Here is a 21,233-nt window from a genome sequence, read left to right as displayed (position 1 = left end):
TTTAAAAATCAAATTGTTAATTTCTTACCCAAAAAAGCCTGTTAGGATTTTGATTGGAACTGTTTTGAATCTATAAATTACCTTGCAGAGATCTGACATCTTAACTGTATTGTTTGTATCCTTCATCCACAAGCAGAACGTATGTCCCCATTTACAGTTGACCCTTGAATAATGTGGTCAACCTCCTGTACAGTCGAAAATCTGCATGAAACTTCTGACTCCCCAAAGTCTTAACTACTGATAGCTTCCTGTTGACCAAAAACCTTTCCAATGACATAAACAGTCGATTAATACTTATTTTGTGTTTGTATTATATACTATATTCTTAAAGTAAGCTAGAAAAAATGTTAAGAAAATCTTAAGGAGGGGCGCCTGGGTGGCTCACTCAGTTAAGCGGCTGCCTTCAGCTCAGGGGGTGCCTTGCTTAGTGCCGGGGACCTGCTTCTCCCTCTTACTTTGCCAATCCCCCTGCTTCTGCCCTCTCTCTCTCTCTCTCTGTCAAATAAATAAATAAAATCTTAAAAAAAATCATAAGAGAAAATGCATTTACAGTACTTTACTATATTCATCAACAAAAAAAAATACACAATTAAGTGGACCCATGCAGTTCAAATCTGTGTTGTTTAGGGGTCAACTGTACTTTTATGATCTTAGCACTATTTCATAGTTTTATGTGACTAAACATTGTACATACATTGTTACATTTATCTCACATATTATATGCTTTTTTTTGATGCTGTTGTAAATGCTCCTGGGCTTTTATTTCAATTTCAAATTCTAATTCTACATTGCTAACATGTAGAAATGCAATTTTCTACCCTAAGATTGCTAAACCATCTTACAGTTCTAGTAGCTCTTTTTGCATACTAGGATTTTCTCTCTATAAGACCATGTGGTCTGCAAATAAAGACTGTTCTGCTTCTTTTTTTTCCCCCCCCAAACTATATCCTTTTTTATTCCTTCCCCCACACCTTCATGCCCTGACTAGTACATCCAATACAATACTAATTAGAGGTGGTCAGAATGCCCGTCCTTAACCTCAGTTCCAATCTGAGGAAGAACACATTCAGTCTTTCGCCATTGAGAATGTTATCTGGAGTGGGGTGCCTGTGTGGCTCAGTTAAGTGGCCCACTCTTGATTTTGATCTCAGGGTCCTGGAGCCGAGCTCATCACTGTGTGGAGTCCGCTGGAGATTCTCTGTCCCTCCCCCTGCGCTCATGCACTCTCTCTCTCTAAAATAAATAAATTAAAAAAAAAAAAAAAAAGAACATCGGGCGCCTGGGTGGCTCAGTCCATTAAGCGTCTGCCTTCAGCTCAGGTCATGATCCCAGGGTCCTGGGATCAAGCCCCACATCAGGCTCCCTGTTCAGTGGGGAGCCTGCTTCTCCCTCTCCCTCTGCTGCTACCCCTGCTTGTGCTCTCTCTCTCTCTCTGTCAAATAAATAGGTAAAATCTTAAAAATAAATAAAATGTTATCTGGAGTTTCTCATAGATTCCTTTTATCAGCTTGAAGAAGAGTCCTTCTATTGCTAGCTTGCTCAAAGTTGTTATAAATTAATTTTGTCAGATTTTTTCCTGTATTTTATGAGACAGTAATATTTTTCTAAAGGATTTTTGAATCTTTGTTTATGAGGGATATCTAGTAGTGTGTTAAGTCTTCCATATTCTTTCTGGTTTTCTATCTAGTTGTTATTGCAATTATTGACAGGAGAGGTGAAATTTCCAATGATAATTGTGGATTATATGTGTCTTCCTGTGGTTCTGTCAGATTTGCATCATGTGTTTTGAAGCTCTGTAGTCATACAATCATACATAAAAGTCATTATGTCTCTTTATAAATTGAATGATCATTTTGAAATATGTCTATCTCTGGTTATGTATTTTTTCCTGAAGTCATCTTTGTCTGAAATTAATACTGCCATTTCAGACTATCTATGATTAATAAACAATTACATTTTACTTTGACCCTTTGTATTCAAAGTATATTAAACACATTACAGTTAATGTTATTATCTGTGATACTAGATTTAATTCTGTCATTTGCTATTTGTTTTTTCTCTATCCCCTCTATCATTTATTCCTTTTTTCCTTCTTACCTTTTTTTTTTGATTGAATATTCTTTCATTATTTCGTTTTATCTCCACCGTTAGCTAAATAACTACATGTGTTGGGTTTGTTTTTATAATTGTTGCGCTCGAGTTCCAGCATGCCTCTTTAGCTTACCAGACTACCATCAAACATTAGTACACCATTTCATTTATAGTTTAAGACTCAGTAATTTTCTTCCATTTACCCCCTCCAATCCTTTGAGCTATTGTTGTAAAAATTTCACTTCCCCAAATATAGATTATCTCCCAATACATTGTTGTTATTTATGCTTTAAATATTCAGTTTTGTTTTAAATTAATTTTAAATTTTTTCATTTTTTAGATCTACTTTGTTCAAAAATTAAACATAAAATTGCCCTAAAATTTAAATCGATTAATTTTTTCCAAAATGAGTGAAACATCTCACAACAATAAAAGAGAAGTACTAGGTATACATTATTACTTTTCTGCTACACTGTATTCCTTGAATTCTGGTTTTTTTTATTTATTAACATAATAATGTATTATTTGTTTCAGGGTACAGGTCTGTGATTCACAGCGCTCGCCATAGTACCTACCCTCCCCAATGTCCATCACCCAGCCACCCCATCCCTCCCACTCCCCTCCACTCCAGCAACCCTCAGTTTGTTTCTGTATTCCTTGAATTCTTAAACACATCTTTTACCTTTCTTCTATAGGTGAAGCCTTGAAAGGAAAGATCACAGTCCACAAGAATAAGAAAGATCCACGTTCTCTCATTGTGACCCTCACATTGAATAATTCAACTCAAACTTATGGTCTCCAGTGAAAAGACGACAAAAAGCACAACTAACTTGCGGTTTTTAGTATGGGGGTGGGTTATGGGTAGGGAGTGGAGAGAGGGGGTTTTATGTGAGCATGTGGATGGATGATGGATCCTTTCCTAATGAGTCTCCTCAATACTAGAGACACATGGTAGGAATCTGATATAATTCAGCTAAGGAAAGGAACAACAGATCCTAGTGGACCACCTACATAATCACAGTCTTGGAAGTCCAGTCAGCAAGATTTTACTAAATGTAACCATTATATTGAGTTTAGCTATACTGAAAATCATTTAAATAGGCCTAAATTTGAAACAGAGATAGTCTTTTGTTGTTTTTAATGTTTCTTGCTATAAATTTTAAACACTAGTAACTGATTAGTTATTTAGATAATGTTTTATTAAACTAGTAACTACACAAGCTATTATACATTTTATTGCAGATTTCTACTCTGAGGAGTAGTTTTTAATTGTATTATTTGCTAGAATATCAGAATATAATTAAAGAACAAGTGGGAGGGACTAAAATATGGAAAAGAATGTCACACAGATCATATTTGAAAGACAGCTTAGTTGATTATCCTCTAGTTCTGAACTTCTTGTTTTGTAGCTTCTTTTCTCTTTGCAAATATTCTTTCACCATACAATTTTCTAGTACTGCCCAGGAAATCTTAACATCAATATATGTATCCTAGGTTTCATACAAGTTTTTAAAGGTTGGGCAAAATAAGTACTTATTTACAAATATGTTATCTTTTTCAAACTAGATTTATGTGCAGAGTTAAACATGTAACTGTTAGTATACCTACAGTTGTGTTATTTACAGTTATTGACTCAATTTGAAGTGCAGAATAGAAAACATTCAATAAAATATGTACAACTATTAGCATTATAAAATGGTATTTTAACATACTAAAGCCTTTTATAAAATCAGAAGCATTTAAAACAAGTCTTAACAAAGGAATCATCGTTAAGAAAACAGATTTAAGGACAACTAGGTTATATACTTTTTTTCAGTTAACAGCTGGTTCTTTTTCAAACTAAGACATACACAAGGCAGCATAGCGTAGTGTTGAGCAGTGTGAGCTCTGGAGTCACTGCCTAGGTGCAGGCTCTGGTGACAGCTCTTACTTGCTATGGGATCTCAGTCATGTTCCTTAACCTCTCTCTCCCTTTGTGAATGTGCCAGTTCATGAGTTAATACATTTCAACTACTTCAGTCAGTGGCTGGCACATAGAAGACACTCAGTAAATGCTAGGTGGTTGTATCATTAGGCAGTCAAGGATCCCTTTCATGGAATATGTGCTATCTACGTTAGATTCGTTGGGGAATCGAATACTACCCTTAAGTACATGAATGGGTGGGAAAATTTTAACAGAAATTAATATTTAATATAGCAAAAACTATTTTGAAAATTGTCTCTTGGTCTTAGAAAACTGGACTACTAGCAATGGGAAAATTAACCCCTTCAAATGATGTATTTCAGACCATCATCTTTTAAGTCTTGTTCTTATATAAGCATGATTTCTTTTTTCACTGGGGTTAAACCAGCCAACTTGTTTTTGATTTAGAACATTAATAGAAATATGTGGTGCTTATAATATAGCTCAAAGTACTTTAAATTTTGTCTGGAATGACTTCATGTACAAATTTGAGTGTGGAAGAGTGATAAAAATAAGGAACCCCTGTGAAAAGATTTAATGGGTTTTTAAAGTAACCAAAAACTGTCTAATTTTTTTGCTTTATTTTTCTTTCATGTAAGTGCATAACAAAATATTTTTTACTATTTAAAAAAGTATTTCTCAAAAATGATTTTTTTTTTAAAAAACTCTTGTTAGATTTGCCTAGGATTTTCACCTAGTGGCTCTTTTGATTTTCTCCTGGTTATAAATAGGCCAACCATAGTTGGTAGATCTCTGTTCTTTTCAGTTTGCCTTCCCAGGCTGAAACATTCTAATGTGTGCCAAACATTTTAAGAGAACATGAGAATCCAGATGTTAGCTCTTTGATTAGAATTTCAGCCGTTAAACTGCTACAAAAAATTAAAACTTCATAGCCTATGACAATGATACACTGTCCTTTCATGCTGTGACAGATGTACATTTATGGATAGCAAACTACTCTGTGCCAAGGATTTTATTTCATTTCCATTAAGAAAATACATTTTCCCTCCTGTTTTTCTTTGTGAAATTAACATTGTTATTTTGTAATGTGTAGGATGCATCCAACTAGTCATCTCTGTTTACTAGAACAGTATTTTCTGGAAGGAGTGTTTCAGCAAAACAACTCTTGAAGGTGTACAGCATTGCACAAAGTGGTCCAATAAGGAGCCCCAAGTGCTAGGAATACATTGTGAAATAAATGAGGGAGCTGTCATTTCACTTTGAAATGATCCCTGTTTGAGAGGGAGGACAAGTAATTCTGGTCCTACAGGGTTATTTGCTTCTTACCACTTAATCTAGATTAACCAATCTGGTCCACCTGTGTTTTCCATTATTCTACCTTTCTTTCTTTTTAAAGTGGAATATCTAAAATGTATTGTGTGAAGTTACTGACTTGAGATCAGCCCATACTAACCTGACCAGTCAAATATCAAGTGGAGGGAGTGTGCTACCAGTACTGCTAAAAACTCTGAATAGGAAAGATTAAAACAGGATCATCTATCACTTAGCTCCTGCCTGTCATGCCGGAAGTGATCATTTAGGCTGCTTGGCTGTAGCATAGATCCAAAACATCTAGAGATTCAGATTTTTCTGTGAAGAATATCTCAAAAACATATTAAATATACAATACTGTCACGGAATTTGGATCTCTGATGAAAGGCAAGGTCAGTGAGATAGCTGAGGTCAAGCATTGCCTACTGTGGGTTGGCAAACTATAGCCTGGGGCCACATCGACCCCATTGCTCATATTGAGCAATACTTACTCACTAATAGTGTAAGTAGAATATTTCTTCACAAGATTCATTAATGGCTGTGGCAGAGAATATACACCCAATAGAACACATTACAAAGACTACAGTTTTTACAGACTTGAAGCTAAGCAACTAGATTGTACTTCATTTATGAGACTTAGAGGATTAACCAAGACTTACCCTAATTTAAAATATATATAGATACAGTACTTACATAATTGAGACTGGTGTCTGGAATTATAACAGTGCCCTGTGCAAAGGAAATTAGTACAAAACTTTGAAGCTGATTATCAACTTGATTTAGAAAGTTTTAATAAGGGCACCTGGATGGCTCAGTTGGTTAAGCGACTGCCTTCAGCTCAGGTCATGATCCTGGACTCCCAGGATCGAGTCTCACATCGGGCTCCCTGCTCAGCAGGGAGTCTGCTTCTCCCTCTGACCCTCCCCCCTCTTGTGCTCTCTCTCTCTCTCATTCTCTCTCTCTCAAATAAATAAAATCTTTTTAAAAAAAAGTTTTAATAAGACCAGAGAGAGGTGCAAACAACTTTTCAAAGTTAGAGATGGTTGAACCCCACCCACGAGCTACAAACTAAACTAATGAAGGACTTCTGTGAATCTTACTAATCTCTGGGTGTCTTAAAAGGGTTCTGGACCCAAAACTAACTGCCAACATTAGGAGAGACAGTTGGGGAAATTGCTTTATATCAGCACTTTCCAACATGCCTTGAGGCTCCCAATGCCTGCCTTGCTTGGTTCTCACCCTAGAATGTGGTGTTCCTGTTGTATTAATGCACAAGGCCCCATGGGATGATATGTAAAGTCCCTGCCCAGCTATCATATGAAGCCATGTTGCCTTGGAGGCTCATGTATTTTTAATGATTTTGTGTTTGTTTCCTTACTATAAAGTAAAGGCAAATTTTTCCAAGCAGAATGATGAATAAGCGAAGTAAAGTGTCTTAGCAATTCACTTGTCCTTTCCAATAAAGTTTTGGGTGCAAAAAAAAAAGCCTACCAAAGAAACAGTTTTCATATAGTGCCTTAACATCTTGGCTAATGTGGGACAGTTAGCATTTATTTAGCTCTAGAGTATAGCTAAATATAAACAAAAATAGTCTATCATTGAGTTCATTGTAATTTTTTAAAATTAAGATAACAATAGCTTAAATAGTAAAGGAAGATGAAGCCCCAGCCTCCCTTGTTCTGCATCCCAATCTCCTATCCCTGTGCAGTTCTGTATGTCTCCTCTTTTTGCGCTGAGCTCCCTTGCCCTCCTGAGGACATTGCTTCCCCCGAAGGCCTCTTAAATAGGCCTCTTAAAAACTGTCCTCTCCCACACCACTTACCTCCCTACACTTGGATGTGCAATGAGTGACTTCCTTGCTTTTGGTTGTCAGTTAAAAGACCATTCTCTCCAAAATCCTTCCTACCTCCTCCCATCTTTATCCTTTGTCATCAAGACTGTAACACAAACCATCTTACCGATCAGCTCTCCACCTCCAGATTGATCTCCATTCCTTGAAAGTTTTAACTGCCACCGCTGCCCCACACTGCTCCTGCTTAATCAGTGCGATGTAAGATTTCCTGTGAATGACCCTCTTATACGCTGACCTTTTGTCTCATTGACCTCATCCAGTGATCTTGCCTTTTACCTTAACTCAGCCCCTCCTATGGTCATCCTGTAGAACTGGCCAAACCAGAACTCAAACTCCTGTATAAATCTCAACATTAAGTATCATTCTGACTACCTCTTTTCAGCACACTCTCTTTTGTAATCCATTCCAGCAATTCTTCAACTCCACCAAGACCAAAATCCATTCATTCATACCACATGTCTTCCGTCCCTCACCTCTTCATGTTTACACCTCTCTCTCGGATCAGTTTAAAATCCATAGTCCATCATTCTAAACACCCCCTTTCATATAGCTGCAACTTCTTCACCTCTCCTTCACCTTTCTGTACTCTTGACTAAACCACAGTTCTGCTTCTAACCCAAACACATGACTGCACATACGCAGCTCAGTGAGGCTGGAGGAAAACACTCAACCATTCTGATGGTCTAAAATTTATGACTCCTAATCTCAGGTGTCCAATAGTCATTTCCCTGGTCTGTTTATCTCACAGACTCCTCAGTGACTATTTTATACCTTCTCTCCTCCAACCTCCAGAACATCCTCCTCATTCTTTCAGCTGAAGTCCTTGTTTCCTGTTTTACCAAGAAAGTAGGATGAATCTGAGAACTTCTACAGGTTTCCATACCGCATGCCCCAGCCAATATTTATGCCTGTACATTGCCTCCCCACTAAGTGAACTTCCATTGCTTCTAGCTAAGCCAGCTTCTCTCCCTGTGTCCCACATCTCCTCTGAGTAGTTCAAAGTTAATTGCTTCAGCATGTTTCCCCTGTATCATTAGATTTTCCCTCCACCTCTCTCCAGTTAACATACAAATAGGCTATTATTTCACCGATGATATATTTTTTTTAAGTAAACTTCATGCTGGACATGGAGCCCAACACAGGGCTTGAACTCATGACCCTGGGATCAAGACCTGAGCTGAATTCAAGAGTGGGACGCTTAACCAACTGAGCCACCCAGGTGCTCCTATGATGGAAAAAAATTTAACTCCACTTTTCCCTCTGCTATTGCCACATTTCTAGTTTTCCTTTTACATTGAGACCACTCAAAGAGTTTTCCATGTTCATGGTCTCTGCTGCTTCTCTTCCCATTTTTTGAACAACTGTATTGAGGTATAATTTATATAAAATAAAATACACGTTAAGTATACAGTATGACTTGGCAAATGTGTGCATATACTCATCACCCCTGTTAATATTTAGAACACTTATTTCACACCAAAAAGTTTTCTTGTGCTACTTTGCAGTCAACATGTATCCCCACTCCCTTTTCCAAGCAAACACTATCCTGATTTCCATCAAGATAAATTTGTTTGCCTGTTTTAGAACTTCATGTAAGTGGGGTCATATAGTATGTACTCTTTCAATCCCACCTTCTTTTAGCACAGTGTTTTTTGAGATTCATCATGGTTATGTGTGTCAACAGTGCTCTTTTATTACTGAATAGTATTCCATTTTATAAATGAAATTCTACTCGTCTGTTTATCCATTCACCTGTCGGTGAACATTTGGATTGTTTCCAGGCTGAAGCCATTATGAGCATTGACATAGAAATTTTTTTAAGCCCATGCTCACCAGGATTACTGCCTCTGTCACTTCATTGAAACTACTCTTAACACGGTCACCAGTGAAGTGTGCATGTTGGTAATTCCAGTAACCAATTCGCAGCCCTCATTTTATTTGAGTTACCAGTAGTATTGGATGCTGATGATCATGCTCCTGGAAACATTCATCTTGGCTTTCCCCACTCTCTTCCTTCCTCCTGGACCACTCTTTGGTTTCCTTTGTTGGCTTTTCCTCACTTTTCAACCTTTACATGTTGGCACCCTAATCCTGAGATCTCTTCTGCCCATCTTCCCTCCCTTGGTGATTTTATCCAGTCTTACTGTTTTAAATACCTAGATGTTGATGATTCCTCAGCGTGTTCTCCAGCCATCTATCTCCCACTACAGACTATAGCCAACCGCCTACATGACATGTCTACTTAGATGTCTCCTGGGCATCTGAAACTTAACATGTTTCAGAACTATTTCTCATCTTCCCCAAACCCTGCTTCTGCTATCTTTCTCTACCTCACTTAATGGAATTTCTTCTTTTATTAGCTCAGGCCAGAAAACTTAAGGTCATCCTTGACCTTTATCCTCAACTCCACATCCAAGCTGGCCAACAAACTTTATCAGATCTACCTTTAAAATATATCCAGAACCAAAATAGTTCTAACTACTTCCATCACTGCTATCCTGGTCCAAACCAGCATCATCTTTCACCTCAATCATTAGTTCTCAAAATGTAGCCAGCAAGACGCCTGGTGACTCCAAAATAAAACTTGCAGAAAGTCCAGGAGATCAAAACTATTCTTGCAATAATACTGATACATTGTTTGCCTTTTTCACTGTATTGGCATTTATACTGATGATGCAAAAGCAATTGTAGGTAAAAGTGCTGGCCCTTTAGCACAGAAATCAAGGCACCAAACTAAAGTAATCATTTTATTCTTCACTACCACGTACTCTCTTTAAAATGTCCTTGGTGACATGGTAAATATTAATTTTATTAGATCTTGACCCTTGAATACATGTCTTTTAATATTCTGTATGATACTAATAAAACCGTTTTTGCTGCATGCTGAAATACAATATTTGTCTCCAGGGAAAGCACTTGTGCAATTGATTTGTGACCTAAACTAGCCACTTTTTTCTTAAAATATTATTTTTACTTGAAAGAATGACTGAGAAACTATGGCAGGCATTGTCCTGCAAAAGAAAAAAAAAACTGACCTTAGCACTTCAAATAAAACAACTGGTAGAATTTGTTGCTAATGATAAAATACTAGTTTTCAAGCTAAAATTGGAATTTTTGAAAACCTGTATCTATCACTGTGAGCTTAAGGGCTTCCCAATCCTTAAAGACTTAAAGATTAGTGGTGTAGGGGAAGAAAAACAACTTTTTGCTCTACTCTTAAGTTCTCAACTATGACCTCTGTAGCAAAAGACAGACTAACAAGAGAAAAGCATACAAATTTATTTAACACCGATATGTATCATTGCACTTCACTTTATCGTGCTTTGCAGATTTTTTGCAAATGGAAGATTTGTGGCAACCACTATTAGTGCCATTTTTTCTAATAGCATTTGCTCACTTCTTGTCTCTGTAATTTTGGTAATTCCCACAATATTTCAGACTTTTTCATTGTTACTATATTTTTATAATGATCTGTGGCCCGTGATCTTTGATGTTACTTTTGTTAATTGTTTTGGGGCACCACAAACTGCACCCATATGAGACAGTGAACTTAAATTGATAAATGTTCTGATTGTTCTGACTGCTCTATGGACTAGCCATTCCCATCTATCTCCCTCTCCTTGGGCCTCCGCTATTCCCTGAAAACAACAATATTGAAATGAGGCAAATTAAAAACCCTACAGTAGCCTCTAAGTGTTGAAATGAAAGGAAAAGTCACATGTCTCCCACTTTAAATCAAAAGCTAGTTTAAGCTTAGTGAGGAAGGTCTGTCAAAGGCAGAGACAGGCGAAAAGCTAGGCCTCTTGCACCAGTTAGCCAAGTTGTGAATGCAAAGGAAAAGTTCTTGAAGGAAATTAGAAGCTCCACTCCCGCGTACACACACACTGTAAGAAAGTGAAACAGCCTTATTGCTGATAGGAAGTTTTTAGTGGTCTGGATAGAAGCTTCAACCAGCTACAACTTTGCCTTCAGCCAAAGCCTAATGCAGAGCAAGGCCCTAACTCTCTTCAGTTCTGGGAAGGCTGAGAGAGGTGAGGAAGCTGCAGAAGAAAAGCCTGAAGCCAGCAGAGGTTGGTTCATGAGGCTTAAGGAAGGAAACAGTCTCCGTAACAGAAAAGTGCAAGTGAGTGCTGATGTAGAAGCTGCAGCAAGTTATCCAGGGGATCTAGCTAAAATAATAAGGTGGCTGCACGAAACATTTTCAGTGCAAACAGCCTTCTATTGGAAGAAGGTGCCATCTAGGACTTTCATAGCCAGAGAGAAGTCAGTGCCAGGCTTCAAAGTTTCAGAGGATAGGTTGACTCTCTTATTAGGGGCTAATGCAGCTAGGGACTTTCAGTTAAAGCTAGGGTTCTTTGACCATTCTGAAAATCCTAGGGGCCTGAAGAATTATGCTAAATCTACTCTGCCTGTGCTCTATAAATGGAACAACACACCCTAGATGACAACACATCTGTTTACAACATGATTTACTGCATATTTTAAGCCCACTGTTGAGATGTGCTGCTCAGGAAAAAAAAAGCTTCCTTTCAAAAATATTACTGCTCATTGACAGTGCACCTGGTCACCCAAGAACTCTGATGGAGGTGGACAACGAGATTGATGTTTTCATGCCTGCTAACACCACATCCATTCTACTGCCCATAGGTCAAGGAGTAATTTTGACGTTCAAGGTTTATTTAAGAAACACATTTTGTAAGGCTAGAGCTGCAACAGATAGTGATTCCTCTGATGGGTCTGGGCAAAGTAAACTGAAAACCTTCCGGAAAGGATTCAGCATTCTAGATGCCATTAAGAACATTTGTGATTCATGGGAAGAGGTCAAAATATCAACATGAATAGGAGTTTGGAAGAAGCTGAATTCCAACACTCATGTTTGATTTTGAGGGGTTCCCAGACTTCAGCGGAGGAAGTAAATGCAGGTGTAGGGGAAATAGCAAGAGAACAAAATTAGAAGTGGAGCCAGAGATGTGACTTTCTGAAATCTCATAATAAAACTTTGAGGGCTAAGGACTTCCTTCTGCTGAGCACAGAAATGGTTTCTTGAGATAGAATTTGGTCCTGGTAAAGATTGTTGAAATGACAACAGATGATTTGGAATGTTACATGAACTTATAGAGCAGTGACAGAGCTTGAGAGGACTGACCTCTGTTTTGAAAGAAGTTCTACTGTAGGTAAAATGCTGTCACATAGCATCACATGCTGCAGAGAAATCATTTGTATATGAGTCAAACAATGCAGCAAACTTCATTGTTGTCTTATTTAAGAAATTGCCACAGCTACCCCAACCTTCAGCAGCCACCACCCCATGAGTCAGCAGCCATCAACATCATGGTGAGACCCTCCAGCAAAAAGATTGCGACCTAGTACACCAAAGCAAATGATGTAATATATGGTGATTAACATAACAATAAAAATTTAAAAAAAAGGTTGCGACTCAGGGCGCCTGGGTGGCTCAGTCGTTAAGCATCTGCCTTGGGCTCAGGTCACGATCCCAGGGTCCTGGTATGGAGCCCCGCATGGGGCTCCCTGCTCCACAGGGAGCCTGCTTCTCCCTCTCCCACTCCCCCTGCTGTGTTCCCTCTCTCGCTGTGTCTCTCTCTGTCAAAAAATAAATAAAAAATCTTTAAAAAAAAAAAGATCGACGCACTGAAAGCTCAGATGATGGTTAATATTTTTTAGCAATGAAGTATCTTTAAAGTATGTACATTGTTTTTAAACATAATGCTATCGCATACTTACTAGACTACAGTACAGTGCAAACATAACTTTTACACACACACAAAAAAATTCAGTTGACTGGCTTTATTGTGACATTGGCTTTATTGTGGTAGTCTGGAACTAAACCCACAATATCTCTGATGTATGCCTCTATAAGTTTTACATAACACAGGAGCCTTCACAAGGAAGTAAATGAAGACCCAAAGTAACAAACCTGAAGGTTTTATGCTAGGTTTGATGTAGAATGGAAAGTTGTGGGGGGCGCCTGGGTGGCTCAGTTGGTTAAGCGACTGCCTTCGGCTCAGGTCATGATCCTGGAGTCCCGGGATCGAGTCCCACATCGGGCTCCGTGCTCAGCTGGGAGTCTGCTTCTCCCTGTGACCGTCTTCCCTCTCGTGCTCTCTCTCATTCTCCCTCTCTCAAATAAATAAATAAAATCTTTAAAAAAAAAAAAAAAGTTGGGGGAAGATGTGATAGGACAAAGGTAAGCTAAATGTAGTAAACTGGGGGAAACAGCAAGGCCTTTTCGTCTGAGACCTATCCTCTCTGTGTTCCTTCATTTTTGGAGATACTCCTCTCCTCCCAGGACAGGAGAGCCCCTCTCACATGAGGGTTTTATGGCCTGCTTCAGGGGAAAGTCTGAGAGTTTTTTCAGAAGGTGGAAGAAATCTTGAGAACGGTCAAATATATGTTCATTCTAATGACCACTGTTGAACACTGTGGGTACACCTATTTACTGAGAAGCAACAAATCACAAGCAGAGCTAACAAAATAGAAGGGAGGGAGGAAGGGAGGAAGAACCCTTCCTGCATGTGCCATTTTCCAAATTCCTTCAGCCTGAAATATTCATTGTGCCAAGATGCTGTATTTTGGGGTACGTGTCCTGAACCTGATCGGAAGTAATAATAACATCTTTGATTTTTGGCTATATAATGATATGTATCAACATTTGAAAGATCTGCATAATGCAGTGAACTAATATTCTCTGCCACCCAAAATGCATAAGGTTACAAATATTCATCCTAAGGACAAGATAAGCCTTGGATTTTAATGAAACAATATAAAATTTTAGATTCCACATTGCAATTGACCTTTCTTAAAGGTTTTTTTTACTTAAAAGTAGTTTTAAGAAACTACTGCTTGTCCAGTTTGGGTTGGGTATTAAAGAAGATTATATGAGTCCATATTTTTTCATACACCTCAACCAAAACAATGTATCTTAATGGACTAAATGCAGAAGGAGCTATGAGAATCCAGCTGTACTTCTGGTAAACCAGAGAATAAAGTGATTTATAAAAATGCTAAACAATATCACTTCTTACTAAATATTTTTTGTTTTGAAAATATAGTTATTTCCGTAAAAATATGTTAATTTTATTAACATGGGCCTATTCAGTGAATTAAGCAAATATAAATGTTTCTCAGTTTTAATTTCTAATATGGTAAAATATCAATAGATGTAACCCACATGAACAAAAACTTTTTGGGGCTCTTAATAATTTTTAAGAAGTAAAGGGGTCGTAAAACCAAGAAAGTTTGAGAACCACCGACTTAGATTGTTTTAAGACCCTCCTAACTGGTCTTTCTGCTTCTGACCCATTCTACCCTTCCCCCTTCTATCCTTAGTACATCAGCTGAGGTAATCCTTTTAAGATATAAATCAGATTGTTACTCATTTACTCAGATACTCCCAGCAGCTTTTCAACTCAAGTAAAAGCTAAAGTCCTACATTCACCTACAAAGCCCTTTGCACTACAAAGTAACATCCTGTTACTCCCTAGAACCATTTCCTACACTTTCCCACTGACTCCTCTCCAGCTGTGCTCACACTCCTTTCCATCCTCACACTTGATGGGCACAGCGTCTGTCTGAGGCTGTTCCTTCTGCCTGGAAAGCTCTTCCCACAGATGGTCACCTAACTCACGCCCTTGGCTCCTTCAGGTCTGGGCTCAAGAGTCCTTTTCTCAACAAAATTTCTCTGCCTGGCCAGAGTAAAAAAGTGCAAAACCCATGGTCACACTCCCAATTCCTTTCCCTGCTTTATTTTTCTCATAGCACTATTGCCCCTAATATACTATATGTTTTATCAATTTATTTTTTTTAATTTTCTTCCCCTTCTTCTAGAATGTAAGTGCCAGGAGGCCAGGGATTTTTGTCCATTTCATTAACTGCTGTATTGTGCACTGGTGCATAGTAGGAGCTCAGTAAATATCTGTTGAATGAAAAAATGAATGACCAATAATCTAGACTGGTCGTTTGCTATAATTAACCAGTGATACTATGGCAGTTGCTTCTCTTTAATCACTTTTTTTTTAAGATTTTATTTTATTTATTTGACAGAGAGCGAGAGAGTGAACACAAGCAGGGGGAGCGGGAGAGGGAGAAGCAGACTTCCCGCGGAGCAGGGAGCCTGATGTGGGGCTCGATCCCAGGACCCTGGGATCATGACCTGAGCCGAAGGCAGATGCTTAACGACTGAGCCACCCAGGCGCCCCTAATCACTTGTTTTGTTATCTATGAATTACTTCATTTTGCCTCTCTGAATTAGACCTTTTACCTATCATTAGTGCACAATTTATATACTTTTTTCTCAACCACAATGATGTTTTAAAACTTCAAAGCCTGGGGCACCAGGTGGCTCAGTCAGTTGAGCGTCCAACTCTTGATTTAGGCTCAGGTCATGATCTCAGGGTTGTGGGATCGAGCCCCACATCGGGCTCCACACTGGGCATTGAGCCTCTGTAAGGTTCTCTCTCTTTCACCATTCCTTCCCCCAGTCATGCTCTCCACCCCCCCTCAAAAGCAAAAAACAAAACTTCAAAGCCTAGGACCATCAACTGGTTCAGTAAAACCCTGAATTTGGTTTTTCATTAAAGCTCCCCAGAACATGCAGACCTGCATTTTAGGGACAAGTGGTTAAAGCTACCAGTAGAGAAGATTTCTGAACCAACAAACTAGGAGTGATTTTTGGTTTTTTAGTATAGTATAGTTGACACACAACGTTACACTACCTTCAGGTGTACGACAGTGATTCCACAAGTTTACACATTATGCTATGCTTACAAGTGTAGCTGCCCTCTGTCCTGATATATCACTGTTAACAACATATCCTTTTCCTTATGCTGTGCCTTTTACTCCCGTGACTTGCTCATTCCATAACTGGAAGCCTATATCTCCCACTCACGCACTTTTAAATGGTTTTTAATTTACTTGCATGTTGATCCTTTTAAAAAAAGTAGATAATCTGGTGTATTTTAAAATTGGCAAAGGCTAATTCTGCTGTGTTGGTGTGTGAAAACTGCATGGATATAGTTTAAACTTCCTTAAGATTGAATATATTATTTCTTTTTTTTTAAAAGATTTATTTATTGTTTTAGAGAGAGAGAATGCAGAGGGAAAGGGAGTGGGAGAGAGACTCTAGAGCAGACTCCCTGCTGAGCGGGGAGCCAAGGCAGCAGGGCCAGATCTCACAACCCTGAGATCACAACCTGAGCCTAAATCAAGAGTCAGATGCTTAACCGACTGAACCACACAGGTGCCCCTCAAATATATTATTTCTAAAACATTTTAATATTGTTTCATTTATTAATTAATAGGGAAACAAGGAAAAATAATGAGTAAAAATCTCTTCAACACACAACTACATTAATAATATCAATAATTAGGAATAGTTTAGCTAATGAGAAATCTTGATCAGAAAACTTTGTTAAACCCTATAGATATATTGGGGCGCCTGGGTGGCTCAGTCGTTAAGCATCTGCCTTCAGCTCAGGTCACGATCCCAGGGTCCTGGGATCAAGCCCCGCATCAGGCTCCCCGCTCTGCGGGAAGCCTGCTTCTCCCTCTTCCACTCCCCCTGCTTGTGTTCCCTCTCTCGCTGTTTCTCTCTGTCAAATAAATAAAAAATCTTAAAAAAAATTTTTTTATATCCTATAGATATAGTTTTATAGCAATAGTGACAGCAAGGATTTCTTTTAAAGTGGTGTTTTTAACCCCATTTCTATCCAAAGGTTTTGGAAAGAACAAAAGCTTTTGTATGGTTTAAGAAGTGGCTTTGAGATGTTTTCGGAAAGCAAGCAGTGTATATTTTTCCCTCTTGGAAACTGGACCTGAGACCACAGGAACATGAGTGGAGCCCCAGGTCTTTCTTTCATGACTGTGCGTCTCCAATGACTCTCCTGCTGGGACCCTAATAGGATTTATTCTCCTTACACCTTCATCTGCTCTGGCTCCTCATGCGGTTCTATGGTATTTGGTTTAATGAGATAACTCCTGTGATCCAGGGCAAAAAAAAACTATATTTTCTTTAAACAGACAAAGGATAGCTGAGGGAATTCAGAATTCTGTTCTCCGCTGTCATTTAATGTGGCCAATATTTAATGGCAATCCTGAATATGCTGAGCCTTGAAGATGACAGTAGTCAATCTCAAAATCTCTGCCATGGCTGGGCAGACTGCATCTCAAAGAAATCTATTTAGTGCTGGTAATGTGGAAAGACAGTAGCTGGGAGGGGTCTGGAGTGGGGTACAGTAAGAACTTGAAATAATCTAGTGTCCATGGAATAAGCAATAAAAGTGTATATGTGAAATGTTTAAAGTAACTAATGATGGAAATAAGAGTAATAGACACTGGGAAGGTTATGGCAGTAGAAGTAAGCAAAATCCTCCTCTATCAGAGAAAAGGAACAGATGATGTCTAAAATGGATGCATCAAAATATAGAGATACATTATTTAGGAATATAAAGGTGATCACAAGAAAAATTTTAAATTATTTAATAAATTTTAAAATGTTGGTTCTTGGGAAGAGTTGCTCCAGAGGACTGGAGCAAGGGAATCTTGTTTTACTATTATTATGATCTCTTCTCTTGTAATCTGATTTTATAACCAAGTATATATAGGTAATATATATAGTAAAATATACATATATGTGTATATATATAGTATAAAACATTTTTATATAGTATAATAATATATATAGTAAAAATAAAATATTTAGGTAGTAGATCTGACCCCCTCTGATAGTCAGGATGGGGCTGGAGAGAGAGAAGGAACAGAGTCTAGGATGGCCGGCCAAGGGGCTGATATGGTATATCTGATTTTGCTGTTGGCCATGTTCAGGTGTGAATGATGAACAAGAGGATTTGCGTGGCCTGCAGAAGTCCTGGTGCCCTAGCCTTCCTGTCCAGATTTGGATGCCAGGCAGGTAAAAGCTCATGACAGTAAAGAGCATTATGAAGTACAATTTCAAAACTGAGTTATTTCCACATCCTTCGGATGGCCTAGAGAAATGGTCCTATCCTGGTCAAGCTACCTATAGAGGATTATAGACATGATCTAGCTCTGGGGAGGGTAGGCCCCTTTCTCTGCCTCAGCCCCATAACAAGTCATACTTTAGAAAGAGAAATCTTGATTCTGGGCTTGCTACTTATGCTGGAGTTGGAAGAGATACATGACTTTTCATAGCCTGTTGGTTCAGAAATCTTCTCTACTGGTAGCTTTTACCGCTTGTCCCCAAATGCAGGGCTGCATGTTCTGGGGAGCTTTATTGAAACTGCAGATCCCTGGGTACCATCCACGGAGATTCTTACGCTGTAGGTCTTGAATAGCATCAGGAACCCGTGATGATTCTGACCAGATGTGGGAACCATTGCTTTAATCCAGTCTGGTTTATGTAACCCTCACAACAATTTAAGAAGTAGAAGACCAAAGCTTAAAAATATGGAGTCATTTTCCCCAAATCGTATTTACCAGTGAAGTCAGTATTTTAAGCCTACATGTCTGCCATGATGTGCTGGTAAATGTTTAACATCCACTCCTCCCAAAACAGACCTCCTCCCCTCAAAAGAGCCCTGATGTGGAGGCTTTCCCAATTTTGGTGGTGTCGGTAACCCTTACCGTGGCTGATAGCAAGTTACCAACATGCCATCACTGGACATGGAGCTGGGAGGATGCTCAAGAGCACACGAATATTGGCACAATATATAGACACAGTGACCTGAGTAGAGCTATAGGGCATAACCTCACATAAGAGCCTAGATTATAGTCAAGGGTAATAAAGTAAACAGGAAGCGGTAAGTCTTGAGTATCCATTACCTTTGTAATATAAGTTATTTAATTGTAGGTTTAATTTTTAGTAATGACTGAGTTGAGCCACTGGCTTTCTCAATCACCTGAAAATTGAACACCTGGCTCTCACGAACTGCCCCAAGCCAGTGTGCCTGACTCCGAAGCCCACTACCCTAGCGTTTAACAACACATGATCTGTGGAATACAAATTCTTTAAAATCTTTTCTGAAACAAGATTTTAAAGGTCAAATATGTTTGGGAGGTGCTGCGTGGTTGATTTGCTTCTTTAAAAATCTACCATTTAGGGGCGCCTGGGTGGCTCAGTCATTAGGCATCTCCCTGCAGCTCAGGTCATGATCTGAGGGTCCGGGGATCGAGCCCCAGATCGGGCTCCCTGCTCAGCAGGAAGCCTGAGTCTCCTTCTCCCGCTCCCCCCTGCTTGTGTTCCTGCTCTTGCTGTGTCTCTCTCTGTCAAATAAATAAATAAAATCTTTTAAAGAATACGATAATCTCGGGGCACCTGGGTGCCTCAGTTGGTTAAGCGTCTGCTTTTGGCTCAGGTCATGATCCCAGGGTCCTGAGATCGAGCCCCACATCGGGCTCCCTGCTCTGCGGGGGGGCCTGCGTCTCCCTCTCCCACTCCCCCTGCTTGTGTTCCCTCTCTCACTGTGTCTCTCTCTATCAAATAAATAAGATCTTTAAAAAAAAAAATCTACCATTTAGATTGGCATATTGTAGTCCCTAAGAAGTGTTGGAGTGAAGAGACCTGTTAGCCTCAACCCCAAGTTTCCCTTTGCATGTAACAGCATTCAGCCTCCTGCAGGATGGGTGCTCCTTCGAGTCCACTTTGGGACATGCTGTGCATCTGGGGAAATCCTAGCAAAGCCATTAAAGCACCAGCTCTGGAGCCAGACCACCTGAGTTTCAGTCCTGGCTCTACCATTTCCTCGTTGTGGGTCTTTGAGCAAATAGAAACATAGCTCAGCTACAACATAGGAATAATAGTAATTCCTATTTCCTATGGTCATGGTGAGGATTAAATGAGTTAGCATATATGTAAAGTGCTTAGAGCCCGGCCCCTGAGAAGTGCTACCCGAGTATACGCCGGGATTACCCTTGTTGTTATACCACTCGGCCTCTAGCCCAATCCTCCATCTCCCGACTCTCAGGTTTCCCAACAAGCAGTATGGAAGAAGGCAAGGGTCACTTGACATTCTTTCCTAAGTTCAAAGCATTTCTAGCCACACTAGAAGGATTTAGGATTTGTCATTTTCTTCCCAGAACCTGCCCACTCGGACTGTGATTTTAGATTTTATATTTAAATAAAAATGCCCTTAGTTAGAAACTAATTAGATAGCCCGGGACATTGATGAGAGAGGAATTTTCTCTTGCCATCAGGAAGATAATGGTGACTTTTAGCAGGCCTCTTCCTTCTGAGTCAGCATCAGCAGCAGCAGGAATCGTCACTTTTCACAGAAGACCGGCTCCAGGGCCTGGCCTTCCCAGCTCTCCTGCATCCATGGCTTCTCCCCGGCACCTGAAGGGCACGAACCCCTCCACTGCTTTGCCTTCTTGCCAACTTTGCGAACTGCATTCTGCCTGAGTAAAAGGGGTGGTGGTAAGGTGACGGCACACGGAATCCCACAAGAGCTGGGTCAAGGGAAGCAAGTTGTGACTTCACCTTAGTTTTGTGGAAATCTGACTTTGTTTGAAAAAAAGTGAGTCTAGGCAAAGAGCATGAAGAGGTCACTCAAAAAAAACACATAAAAGACCAACAGACATAAAAATATTTCTAACCTCACTAATAATAATCAAAGAAATGTAATAAACTTAAGACAACATATTTCTTATATTAGGACAAAGATTTTTTTTTTCTAATTGATAAAACCTAGTAATGGCAAGAATATGAGGAAAACAGCATTCTCTGACACTATTATTAGGGAGTATAGAATCTTTTTGGAATACTATTAAATATAAATCAATATTTGAAATGCATATGTCCTTTGACACAGCAATTTGACTTTAGAAATTTATCATAAGAAGATAAAACTGGGCCAGGAAACAGAAGTATGTGTTCAAAGAGGCTCAAAATGGCTCATAAGTATTAAAAAATGGGAAACAAAACAATTATGTATGGGATAGATTAAATTATTGGTCTCAATTCTTCACCCCGATCTGCACTCACATGTCTTCATCATAAGCAAGGTCTATTTCCCCATTCTTTGACTTTGGACTTGGCTATGTGGTGTGCTTTGAATGGTGTGTGGA

General features: G+C 39.1%; 1 protein-coding gene across 5 annotated transcripts in view; it reads left to right on the top strand.

Annotated features, from left to right (window-relative positions):
- The window catches only part of PRMT3 (protein arginine methyltransferase 3), a 141,755-nt gene extending 129,160 nt beyond the window's left edge, over nt 1-12,595 (top strand). For 4 of the 5 annotated variants that reach the window (XM_025878546.2, XM_073904853.1, XM_073904854.1 and 1 more), the window contains one exon: nt 2,787-4,957. In XM_025878546.2, the coding sequence (XP_025734331.2) occupies nt 2,787-2,896 (110 nt within the window). In that variant the 3' untranslated portion in view covers nt 2,897-4,957. Of the gene's footprint in view, nt 1-2,786; nt 4,958-9,356 lie in introns of those variants that run through there. The other variant, XM_073904852.1, reaches the window with a different exon arrangement.
- The last annotated feature ends 8,638 nt before the right edge of the window (nt 12,596-21,233 follow it).

Source organism: Callorhinus ursinus, unplaced genomic scaffold (genome assembly GCF_003265705.2).
Source record: "Callorhinus ursinus isolate GAN/ISIS: 27379988/994484 unplaced genomic scaffold, GSC_fseal_2.0 scaffold21, whole genome shotgun sequence".
Classification (NCBI taxonomy): domain Eukaryota; kingdom Metazoa; phylum Chordata; class Mammalia; order Carnivora; family Otariidae; genus Callorhinus; species Callorhinus ursinus.
This window is presented reverse-complemented; position numbering and strand designations above follow the sequence as displayed.